At 49.6% G+C, this 12367-nt stretch overlaps 1 protein-coding gene across 2 annotated transcripts; it reads right to left on the bottom strand.

The window, feature by feature from the left end:
• Window positions 1-20: 20 nt before the first annotated feature.
• On the bottom strand, window positions 21-4675 carry SMPD1 (sphingomyelin phosphodiesterase 1). Of its 2 annotated transcripts, none has more exons than XM_042958238.1 (6): window positions 4196-4670; window positions 2511-3283; window positions 1795-1966; window positions 1297-1373; window positions 947-1092; window positions 21-804 (listed from the first exon to the last, which is right to left on the bottom strand). In XM_042958238.1, exons 1-6 carry the CDS (start codon window positions 4475-4477, stop codon window positions 395-397), a joined length of 1860 nt encoding a protein of 619 aa, XP_042814172.1. In that variant the 5' UTR covers window positions 4478-4670; the 3' UTR covers window positions 21-394. The 2 variants fall into 2 exon arrangements, with proteins under 2 accessions (XP_042814172.1, XP_042814173.1); XM_042958239.1 differs by having other exon boundaries at window positions 627-715; window positions 4196-4675.
• Window positions 4676-12367: the final 7692 nt, after the last annotated feature.

Here is a 12367-nt window from a genome sequence, read left to right as displayed (position 1 = left end):
GGGACACTTGCAGAGGGGTCTGGAGTCCAAGTCTCTTATCTTTATTTTAATGGCCTGACAACCAGGCAGCAGCAGTCCAGGGTTCCTGGCTGGCCAGCACAGGCCTGGGGTGAGAGCTCCTGTGTGGTCTGCTGTGGCAGGACCAACTTAGACCTTTGCTCCATAGTTATGAAAGGCAGCAGTCCCAGGGCAGCTTAGATGCTGGGCACAGAGCAGCCACCCTCTCTCCTGTATCTTGCCAAACCAGCTCCATGAAAGAAGGTCCTGTTCCCCCGGTGTGCTTGGGGCTCAGGGATAGGGTTTTCCACCAGATGCTCTTCTTACCACAGCTGTCCTCTGGAGTTTTTGCAGCTTTCCTCACATTTGCACTTTCACAAATCTGGGCCATGGGGTACTAGCAGAAAGATGGCCTTGGCTGCAGGCTCTGGACATCAGGGAGGCTTCCATCTGGCACCAGATGGCGACATAGAGCAGGGCTATCCGAGCGAGCTGAGAGCTGGGCGCACAGTGTAGTCAGGCGGCAGGGCATGCCACAGGGCTCTGAGGGGGGGTGGCCCTTATGGTAGAGAAACCAGAAGGTCTGGAAAAGTTGTGTGTCACCCCGCATGCGGTACACCAGATCATGCCAGGCGGCAGGCAGTGCATTGGGCAACCCGTAGGTTTCTCGAGCTCTATAGAGACGCTGCCAGTGTGGTATGGCTCCTGGCTCATTAGCCTGTGTCAAGTTCAGGATGTAGGTCTCATGATCTAGGACCACATGAGAGCTCCCCGGATAATTGCCATCTATTTGGTAGACCCGGTAACCTGCAAGGAGGGAGGGCTGACTGGAAAGGGAAGGAACCAAGGCAACTCCAGGGAGAGGTCATATGTCCCGCCTGCCCCTTGCCAGCCATGGCCCCAACTCTGTTTCTGCTTCCTCTATCTCAACAACTCCCACATCACTCACCAGGATTAAGGCCGATGTAGGTGGTGGCACTGGGTGCCAGGAAGGCTACAGACAGTGGCCGGCTCAGGGTCTCCTCATCATAGAATACCTCAAACTCATCCACGTGGGTGTGGCCAAAGAACTGACCAGCCAAGGTGTTCTCATACCTGGCCAGAAGACACTAATTAGATTCAGAAGGTTTTAGGGACAGGGAAGAAATCTGGGGAGATGGGATGCTTTCTTTCTCCACACATTGAAGTAAGTAGCCTCTCTACCCCAAAGGGGCACCAGGAATGATAAAATACCCAAAGGAGTTTTCAAATGAACTTCAGACTCTTCATCTACCCCTCTTCTCCCCACTTCCCTCCTACCTGGCTACAATTCGATAATAATTCCAGCTCCAGCTTTTCAAGCAGTGCCCTGGGGGGATGTGGCCAATTATATGTACCTGCAGGGAGAGTTAAGGGAGGTTATCAGGGAGAATGCCCCTCTATTTGCTAGATGGAATGCTGCTTGATTCATCAATTGTTCAATAAGGCCAATTAGAACTTGAAATTTGGGGGGGGGGGGAAGGGGAAGGAAGGTTATGAGGACAAGGAGGGGTCTAGGCAGCCCTGGCCAGGAGAGTTGGTACTCATCGCTCTTACAACAGCTATTACTGCTGGCCAGAGACGGGGAGTGAATGAGAGCTCCTAAGGGGGACCAGGAGCTGAACTCCCAGGGAATCCTATTGTTGGAACTCCAGAAAACCAGGCTTCTCTGCTCACAGATGCTCTGGCTCCAGATAGGAGTATGGTCATAAAGGGCCTGCTTCTCCCCGCCACCCCCATGGAGCACCTATCCACCATGTTCTCACCACTTTCCCTCACCTTGTCTCCTCGATCCTCAGCTGCCTGAAGCTCTCCTACCAGCCACTGGAGCTGTCCAGCAGGATCTGTGGAGTTGATCAAGAGCCAGAAGTTCTCACGGGAACAAAAATTCATATTGAGAGAGATGAGGCGGAGGCCAGGGCGTGGGGAAAGGGCATAGAACCCCCCAATTCTGAAACAAAGTGAACACAAACGGTCAGCACTCATTCATAATCCTGGTCCTGTGCTCACAGTCCTATACTAAGCATTTGGGTGGAGGGCAGAGGCATACGGGACATCATCCCTACCAAGGGGCTCACATTCCAGCAGAAAACCAAACAGCACCAATTATAGGGCCCATATGACTGGGCAAATTGCTCAGAAAGCTAAGGGCTCTAGGCCTCAGAGATAAAAGAGAACTATAATGGGAAGCAAGGGCCATTCAGAAGGAGTATGATCTGGACCTGGAAAGTTGGGATGTTAAAGTTGCAGGGGGAGGGGAGGTGTTTTAGAGGGCCAACATGAACAGACACAGACTAGCATGGAGAAAGTATGCTGTCAATCCTGAGGGAGAGTGGCTGGACAGACATAAGGGCAGAGGTGGAGTATGGGGTCAGAGCCAGTGAAGAGAGCTGAGGACTCATGCTAGAAGAGTCACAGGTATGCCCAGGTCCCCTGCTCCCTTCACTATTATCCACTTTCTTTTCCCTTCCTGGGTTTCCATGGACCTCAACTACCTGAGGGTGTGAAGGGCTTCAGGAGGGAGCCAGGACTCCCATGCCTTGGCCATTGCCTCATAGAGCCAGCTGGAAGAGTGATTGCCCTCTATGAAGGGGGGAGGGAAGCCATTGACAGGTGTGCTCTCATGGTTGCCCACAGCAGGGTACACAGGCACTGGCCCCAAGAACTTCTTCACAAGGGCTGTGACAGTGGTCAGGGCCCGAAGCTGGTCCTGACGTGATTGGTGCCAGATATTGTGGGCGGGGATGTCTCCTGTCCAGTACACCATATCAAAGGGGCCGGCAGGGCCCAGCCCGCTCAACAGGCTCTCCAGGGTCCGCAGGGGCAGGTCACACTTGCTGTACTCGCCCCAGTATCCAGCACCTGGGCGGGAGGCAGGTGGCAGGCCAGAATCCTGGCGGCAACACAGTGGGTTCTCACAGTCAGGATCTGTGCCCTCCAGGTAGTCATGATCCCAGTGCAGGTCAGTGAGAAAGAGGATGCGGCTGACAGGGGCGCCTGGGGCCGGGGGCTTGGGTGGTTGTGGGGCCGGCTTTGGTACAGCTGGCAAAGAGATGTTCCAAGATGAGAAGACGTCCCAGTGCCCACAAGTGGAGCCCAGGAGCAGACCACAGGCCTCAGATGGGCTCAGCACTGAACGTGTCCACACCTCCACCACATCATCTTCAAAGAGCTGGACAGTTGACTGGCACACAGCGGGCGGTGCTATCTTCAGCAGTTTGCAGAGCTTGGTGGCTATGGAGCCCACCCACTCCACACCGGACTCCTTCTGTGGTGGGAAGAACCAGTGACGAGAGGTCAGAGACAGCACAGGGACCAGGCCAACCCCTGGCTACCACCATCTGTGCCTTCATATCCAAACTGGGGCCAAGCCAGACTCAATGCCACTGTGGTGAAGAGACCTCAGAGCACCCCCTGACTCCCACAGATATTGCCCTGTGACTCAGGCAGCACCAGGCCAGTACTTCCTCTTCAGCTCAGTAGGCAGTGGCATTTCAGGCCTTTTGCTTGCCTGGCTGGCTTCCTCAGTCACTGTCTGCAGAGTGCCTTGAAATTCGGGCTGGGCAATATAGCTGTCCAGTTTGGGGACACACACAAAGGCAGGTTCCCTGGGGAGACCTGCAAAACTCACCTACCAACCAGCATTCATCATCCCATCAGGGTCAGGGCAGCCCCATCTACTCCCACACCCTTGGATCTTTCTGAATTCAAGTCCCTTTTGAGCAGCTAGTACAGGCATGGTGCTCCGGATTAGCGATGCCAAATGTAAGGCACAGGGGGATTCAGAGTCAGATATACCAGGAAAGGAGTCCCAGCCTTGTCGCCAGCTATGTGCCCTCGGTGAAGTTACTTCACCTCCCCCAGATGCTCTTCATTTGGCAAATGGAGATACTGTAATGAAAACACCTCACAGACTTGACTTGACCTGTATAAAATGGCTAGCACAGTGCCCGGCATATAATTTGAGCTCTTTCCTTACTTCACAAGGTCACAATGGAGGTAGTGGTGGCGTGTAGACATGGGTGTCCCTAAAGGAGAGCAAATCCGGTAAAGGCTTGTATCCTTCAGCCTCTTCATCAGGGATGCTCTTCATGACCCCAGCCCCAGCCCATCCACTCCCCGCCCCCGCCCCCGCCAGCGCACCCTTGGCTGCTCCACTGCAGGCCCTTTAAGCGCTCACCTTCAGCCCAAAGTCGATAGCGGTGAACAAGCTTTTGCAAACTGGGCAGCTGAGGTTCCACCACCCAAAGGCGTCACGGAGCTGGGGCACTAAGCGACCGACGTGTTGGCTTTGGACGGGAAGAGGGTGGGCCCCGGCCGGGGCCCAGAGAACCAACGCCAGAATCAGAGGCAGGCCCATCCACAGAAGCCTCAGTCTGGGGGATCCTCGGGTCCGGTCCGATTCCTGCTCCGGGCCGGACCTGCGGTGGCCCTGGCCGGGAGATACTCCATGGCGGGGCATTGCCCGGCTTCCTAGACAGGGCTGGTTCACCCCTCCGGGTCCCCCGGGTCTCGGCCCTGGCTAGCTCTCAAAGCGCGGGGCAAGACCAGGGACTGCCGAAGAGCCCCCGAGGCAGTCGGCTGACTGCTCCGCGTCCAGCCGCAAGGCAGCTCCGCCCCTTCCTCTTCCTGGGTTCCCCAGCAGGAGATCTCCCCAGCAGCCGGGATCCGGGTAGGCGAGGGAGGCTGAGGGGGCGGCGCGTACCAGGACCCCGCCCATGCCCCGCCCCGGCTCTGACCGGACTGCGCGCGCAGCTGAGCGGAGGGAAGCTGTGTGCGCCCTAACCGCGGGAGGTCGCTGTCGTAGCCCTTGTACATGCTGTGGAGGCAATCACATGTGGCTGGTGAAAGGCTCGCGGAGGCTCCTAGGCGCCTGCTCTCTTCAAACCTGGACTAAATTCCTGGAATAGCTAATTGCCAGGCCCACCTGGCACACTACTGGCCCACCACAGGGAAGGAAATCTGGGGAACAGCACGCCCTAGTAGGGCAGGGATTCTCACACTGAGTGTGTTGCCTCTGCCCTGAGAGCGCCTCCCCTCCATCTCCCCTGTTCTGCCACAGGCACCAGGACCCTTGAGTCACCCTGACTGAGAATCTTTGAGTCACATTTGATGCAGAGTTCCTGATGGAAGGGGCTCTGAACTCGTGGGGACACCCATACATTTACCTTACAGATGAGGAAACTGTGGCTCAGAGATGGTGAAGTGACTAAAAAGGAGTACAGATCATACAGCGAGGAGGACCAGGAACATGAACTAGAACTTGGGTGTCCCTTGCATCTATGATGGTGAAAGTAACATTTACTGAGCTCTATGCATGTTCCGGCACGGATCCAGACACTTTAGAGTTACTGTCTTCAATTGGAACAACCCTAAGAAGTAAGTATAATAGTATTATTACTTCCATTTTGCAGATGGGGAAAATGAAGCATGGGGAAGTTAAGTGGCAGGACAGCAGTTAAAACCTGAGCTGTTTACCTCCTAGAGTGCTTCTCCAAGATCCACAGAGCTACCAAAGTCCTGTCAGTTCTTTCCTTTGAGAATTTCAAGTGACTCTTTTCCTGAGTTCATCAGGGCACCATCTCAGAGTAATTGTAGTATAATAAGTATATTTGGTCTTTGTCTCGAATTCTTGTTCAGGGCATTGAGCTCCTAAAACCCTTTGAATTTCCTGGGTGATTGAGTGCTTTTGTTATTTATACTACCCCTTTTCAATCACATCTAAATTTATGCTAATGAGCCTGAAGATGGGGCTGGTGACTTAAAGACAAAGTGATTAGAGGGTGAGAAGTTTCAGCTCCACCCTCAACCTACAGGGAAGGGAGGAGTGGAGATTGAGCTCTTTATCTCTTTGATAGTTTCCTGTTGGTGAATTTAAGGAGTTGCTAGTAGGGTGGCACACCTGGAGAGCACATGACAGCTTCATGACATCCCCCCCCCCTTCTGTGCCTTATCCTGTGGATTTCTTCCATTTGGCTATTTCTGACTATACCCTTTATAATATAATAAACTGGTAAATGTAAGTAAGGTGTTTTCTGAGTTCTGTAAGCTGTTCCAGCAAAATATCAAACCTGAGGAGAGTGTCCTGGAACCCCAGAAGCTGGACAATTCTGTGGGACTGAGTTCTTTAATTTGTGGGATCTGATGCTGCCTCTAGGTAGTGTCGGAATTTAATTGAATTGTTGTATAGCCAGTTGGTTTTGGAGAATTTGAGAGTTGTCAGGTATCACCAGAAGTGGTGTCAGAAGTAGGATATGCTGGGGTGCCTCGATGGCTCAGTCAGTTAAGCATCAGACTTTGGCTCAGGTCATGATCTCACGGTTCACGGGTTTGAGCCCTGTGCTGACAGCTCCAAGCCTGGAGGCTACGTCAGATTCTGTGTCTCCCTTTCTCTCTTTGCCCCTTCCCTGCTTGTGCTCTCTCTCTCTCTCTCTCCCTCTCTCAAAAATACATAAATAAACACTTAAAAAAGGATTTGCTAAAATAATAATAATAATAAATAAATAAAATAAAATAAAATAAATAAAGAAGTAGAATTTACTGGCCTGGCCCTAGCTTATGAAAACATGTGTTTTGGGAAAAGAGAGAATGAAAGGGTGGAGGAGAAGAGGAGGAACCTTTGATTCCTGGGTGGCAATGTTCACATAGTCACCCATAGTATCAAACAGTAATTGTGCTATAATCAATTACTAAAGGTAAAATTTACCAATGGAATTTAGAGATGGATCTAACTCCTGGGAAATTGATTCACTGGATGCTTAAGGAAATGGAAACTAATAAAAAAGCAAACTATATAATCTCTCTTTCTCTCTTTATTTATTTTTGAGAGAGAGAGAGAGAGAGCACTCACAAGCGGAGTAGGGGCAGAGAGAGAGGGGAACAGAGGAACCAAAGTGGGCTTGGCACTGACAGCAGAGGGCCCAATGTAAGGCTTGAACTCACCAACTGCGAGATCATGACCTGAGCCGAAGTTTGATGCTTAACTGACTGAGCCACGCAAGTGCCCCCAAACTATATAATCTCTTGGTTGTTGTTATCTGTAATCGCTAAAATGAAAGAAAGGTAGAGGGCTGGGTGAGACCTTGATGCTGGACCAAGCTCAGATTTTGGTTAGTCTGGGTTTTGGCTTATGTCGGGACTATTGAGAGTACCTCTAAAACTCTGTCATAAGAAGATGGGCCACAAGGGAGAGGACAAAACCAAGAAACTACTGAAACCAGGAGGTATCATGTGAGGGAGTTGTTTTATTTTGTAGATTAGTATCATCAACTTCCTGAAGAACCTTTACTGAAATGGATTGTGAGTGTGACTAATTTAGGGGCAGTATCTTTGTTTTTACATGCTTCAGCATGGAAGAGCATGTTTGGGTTGTTACTGGACCCATAGCTCACTATGGAAAAATCGCAGATGGCCATACAGAGACACAGAGGGTTATTCCTGAGGAAATGACCAGCCTGCTAGATTGGATAAAACCACTCCCATCCCCCACCCCCCACCCCCCACAAGTAACTTTCCTGCTGCAAAATCAGTCCAAGAAGCCTTATCAAATTTGGTGTCTAAGCTTCCCTTCATGGGTGTTACTGATGTTAATAAAAACATTAGATTAACAAGAGAATGGGGAGACAAAAAGGGGAGAGTCAAAGTTCATCTTGATGGACAGCAGGATGGACATATCTAGATGGTTATTAAGAAGAAGATTTCAAGTAGCCCCATTTGTCCTTAACTATTGTTGCTCTCAGTCTCTGTCCTTGCTATGTAAGAGGACATTGATGACCCTCAGGGCCCAAATTCTACCTGTTTTCCAAGATCTTATCCCATGAAGTCCTTTCCTTTGCTCACATCCTATTTCCTTAACAGTATCTTTCTTGCTCACTCCCTTCTTGCTCATTTGCCCAATTCTCTTTCTTACAGTGTTCTCTTTCTTACAGTTCATAGAGTTGGTTTTGGTGGAACCATTATCGATGCATATCACACACCCTTATCCTTCTGAGTAGGTGATCAAAAGCCCCTCTTCCCCTGACATGGATGACATTATTCTTCAGGAATTGAATTAGATTCTGAGACAAAGATGAACATGCAAGAGATTTCTTCAGGGACGCCTGGGTGGCTCAGTCAGTTAAGTGTCTGATTTTGGCTCAGGTCATGATCTCATGGATTGTGAGTTCAAGCCCCACGTTGGGCTCTGTGCTGACAGCTCAGAGCCTGGAGCCTGCTTTGGATTCTGTGTCTCCCTCTTTCTATGCCCCTCCTCAACTCATGTGTGCATATGCGTGTGCTCTCCTTGCTCTCTTTTTCTCTCTCAAAAATAAATAAACATTAAACAAAGTTTAAAAAAAAAGATTTTTTCAGAAGTGCTTTTGGCATCTATAGCTGTGGAAGGATGGGAAAGATAGCGGGATTGAGCAGAGGGACATGTTGAGCTTTGATGCTACCTCAGTAGAGACCTCAGCAGACCCAGTGGGAGTTCTGAAGCTGGGATGACCCTTCAAAGTTGTCCTGAAATGGCATGAGGGGGCTTGCTTCATTTGGGGAAGTTCCTGTGGGTGCTGATAGCTGAGGGCTTTCTGTTGAGAGCAGGCCTAACAGATGGGAGAATAAGTCCTTCGTTCCTGGAGGGAGACCAGGCGGCAATGACAGTGTTTACCACAGTCCGTGCACCTCGTGTGCCACTTGGATCCATTTCTTCATATAAGTTCTGGGAGCAGTTCCCCCAGCATTGTGGTGAGCCTCTCTCTTCATGGTGGAAACTTAGAAAAGGAAAGCTGGTAGGAAGAATTATGGTTACTGTAACTGATAGCAGGATAGCAAGGGATACCCATCATTTTTCTTTTCTACCGCACATTCTAGATTTCCTTCCTCCTTAGCTAGCACCTCTGCTGATTTCAGTGGCTTTACCTGACGGTGTGATCCAGACTTTTACTCCTGAGGTGTGTGAGCATCTGGTATCCATGCCCTCCTCAAGCCATTGCTTCTGCATTTTTTTATTTTACCATCAAAATAGAGGAGGAGAGTGTCAGGAGGCTCCCGAGTGGACAAGCTGATGCCAAACTATTTCTCCTCTATCTCTTTTGTGTAGCAGCTGCCCTGCCTCCTCTATTCTTGTAATTAGTATCTACTCTGTGGCCAAGATGGTGATGCTTCTTCTTGCCCTTCACACAAGGAGCCAAAAGTTGCTGGGCAGCAGCTATACTCTCTCCCCTGTTGGACACATTTTCCCTTTGGGAATCAGGACCTCTAAACCTGTGGGGCCTAGCATTGTAGGGACAGGAAGCACAAATTCTCCAGGCAGATCATAGGAGTAATGGTAAGAAGCCAATTCCTGCTTCCTCCCTTGTTTTTGGACTCATGCGTTCTACCTGTTGGGCACACTGCATAATATGAAGGTTGCTATTTTAAAGTGGACACTGCATGCTGGAAGACAGCACGCTGTCTTCTCTAGGTATCACTTTCAAGTTTATGCTTTAGCTGTGCCTTCACCAGCCCATTCCATCACTGTATCAGGCTGGCAGTTTCTGGGTTGTGTGGTATGTAATGTGACCAGTGGGTTGCCTAGTCATGGGCTCACTTTATACCTCCTTTGCCAAAGACTGGGTCCTTGGTCTGATGTGATGGGATTCCATGCCGGTTGTTCAAACACTGTAAGCTCTTAGATGATGGTGATGGTTGACTCCCAGTGGGCAGGAAAGGTAAAACCATGCCTGAAATATGTTATTTATTCCTGACAAAACAAACTGCTTCACCCTTTAGAGTGGAAGGAATCCAGTGTAGTCAACTTGCCACCAAGGGGCTAGTTGGTCTCTTCAAGGTATGGTGCCATCTTGGAGACTTGGCTTCTGTTTTTGCTGCTAGCAAGTTTGCTGCTAGCAGGTTAGACACTTGACATTTGGCAAAAACCTTTATCAGGTTTGGTAAGTGGGAGCCCACCCTATTGGGCGTATGGGAATGGGTTTCTAATGATTAATGCTGACGCCTAGCCTCTATTTTGGGAGGAGACTCCTATCATTTCTATTGCTGTCAGTGAGTCCACCAACTCAGCAGTAGTGTTTTCTGCCATCAGCCTTGGCCTATATAGTAGAGCCATTATGGAATGTCTTGGTGATGCTGGTAGCCCTCCTACCAAACATTCCTTATTACTTTGGCAAATTATGTATCCTGTGGAATATAGTTATTTCATGAGTTTTCCAACCTTATAAAGTCTATCCTTCTTGACACCCACTTTCTGAGCCTTTTTATCTTTCCTGTCAGTTACGGCATTTCTGCCTCACTTGGTGCAGGCTGTCACTTTCTCCGTGCTTTTAGTTGCAGATTAATTATTTTACACTTTTCATTACTCTTTTCTAGAGCATCCATGAGCTTAGCTATAATCACTCAACTTCCTTATTCTTTTTTTTTTTAATTTTTAAAATGTTTATTTATTTTTGAGAGAGACATAGACAGAGTCGACCAGGGGAGGGGCAGAGAGACGGAGACACAGAATGGGAAGCAGGCTCCAGGCTCCAAGCTGTCATCCCAGAGCCCGATGTGGGGCTCAAACTCATGGACTGTGAGATCGTGACCTGAGCCAAAGTCAGACGCTTAACTGACTAAGCCATCCAGGTGCCCCTCAATTCCCTTATTCTTATAGTTACAGATTCCCTCATGTTTCTCAAAAATCTGATTCACTGAACCAGCCAGTGCATTTCTTTTGCATCCCAATTCACCAGGGACTCTCCAACTCCACCTAACTGATGCTGGGTCCCTGTCAGCTGGGTGGCGAGTGATCCTGCTCTAAAATCCCATGTTAGCATCTGCTTTCTTAGAGCATCCTGGCACCAGCTGCTGCAGGTTGGGTTATCCATAGCAGACCCTAAGATGGAAATGAACTTGCTGGAGGTTTCTTAGGGAGTACTCTCAGGATAACCTCTGTGAAGGAAAGGAAGCAAGTAGGATTGGGCACGGGGAGAGGATGAATGTTGAGGCAGTCTCTGCAGAGGCCTCAGCCAACCCTACAGTGGGTTCTGAAGCTGAGAAGACTTTTCAGATTGTTCCAAGCTGAATCAGGGGGACCGAGCCTTTGCTCCCTTCTAAATTAATTGGTCATAGGATGCTTCAGAAAGGGGGTATGACCTTGGGCAAGGTGGCTTTCCTAGGTGAGGGCTTCTGTATGGGCTCATCATTGAGGGCCATATTCCAGCAACACCCCCAACAGCTGGGGGGGCCAAGTCCTTCATTCCTGAAGGGGAACCTGGGTGACCCATAGCAGTGTCCACTACACTCCTATTCCTAGGGTCCATCTTAAGAAAGGACATAAATACAACTTGGATATCCTATGGCCTAAGAATCATTATGAGCAGAGTTCTGTGGGGCTAAGAGTGAGAGTGGTAAGGGCCACTTTATTCTTTATTTTCTCTGGATTTTAGAAACTCTGAAACCTATTTTGGAGGCTCCTAGGCTACTGGACAATGGGTAAAACTCAGGGAAGGGGAGAGGAGCCTGGTGTTAAAGATCTAAGGCTCACACAGCCCCTGCTTCCATAGCAAATTGGGTGCCAGGCTTGGAGAGTGATTGGCATGGGAATAATATGCCTGGTTGGGACAGAGAACTTCCTAGTTAATTTGGACTAATTGGATCAGGTACCACTAGGGTACCTATGCTCTTTTGTGTCAGGAAACCTGTTCAAATTCTGTGCAGGTAACCAGCCAACTCTCCAGCTGCCTTTAGAACTGCAGATTAAATCCATAATCGCCCCTCCTCCCTGGCAGCAGCCTAGAACTGATGGGAAGAGGTCCCCCTCTTGTGGATATTTTAGGGAGTACTAGAGAACTAGGAATCTATGGATTCCAGGGCATGGACCCTGAAGAAATGGAATCTTCTGACAGGCAATTGCAACAGTGTGTCCCAAACCCTCCATGGTAGGGACTGTGGCTGTGGGGATGGGCGTTAGATTCAGTCTCCTGGGTTAGAATCCTGGCTCTGCTGCTCACTCATTGTGTGACCTGGAAAAAACACATCACTTTCTGAGCTTTGATTTCTTCCTAGATGACATGGGGATAATAATGGTGCGTGGTGGTTGTGAGATTCAGTGAGATCCCAAGGACTTAGAACAGTATGTAGTGTCGAGGAGGTGTTTAGTGTCTGATGCATCCTGTTAAGCTACATCTTCCATCTGTACTATCATTGCTTTAATGAGGTCCAGCTCAGGGCTCCTGGCTACCCATGCCCCATTCATAGTATCCATTGCAGGGGAGAGGAACTTACTGTGGTGAGGTGAAGGCCAAAGGAAAGAATGTGGGAAGAGGCATCTAGTTGGCTCAGTAGGTTAAGCATCCGACTTCAGCTCAGGTCATGATCTTGTGGTTTGGGAGTTCGAGCC

Source organism: Panthera tigris, chromosome D1, assembly GCF_018350195.1.
Source record: "Panthera tigris isolate Pti1 chromosome D1, P.tigris_Pti1_mat1.1, whole genome shotgun sequence".
Taxonomy (NCBI): domain Eukaryota; kingdom Metazoa; phylum Chordata; class Mammalia; order Carnivora; family Felidae; genus Panthera; species Panthera tigris.
This window is presented reverse-complemented; position numbering and strand designations above follow the sequence as displayed.

Bases quoted from the DNA above. Each gene is read 5' to 3' on its own strand.
- SMPD1 (XM_042958238.1), bottom strand. From the start codon at position 4,477: ATGCCCCGCCATGGAGTATCTCCCGGCCAGGGCCACCGCAGGTCCGGC. The intron at 1,967-2,510 runs GTAGTTGAGGTC...ACTTTGTTTCAG, and splicing joins GAAGCCCTTCACACCCTCAG to AATTGGGGGGTTCTATGCCC. The intron at 805-946 runs GTGAGTGATGTG...CCCTCCTTGCAG, and splicing joins CTACATCGGCCTTAATCCTG to GTTACCGGGTCTACCAAATA.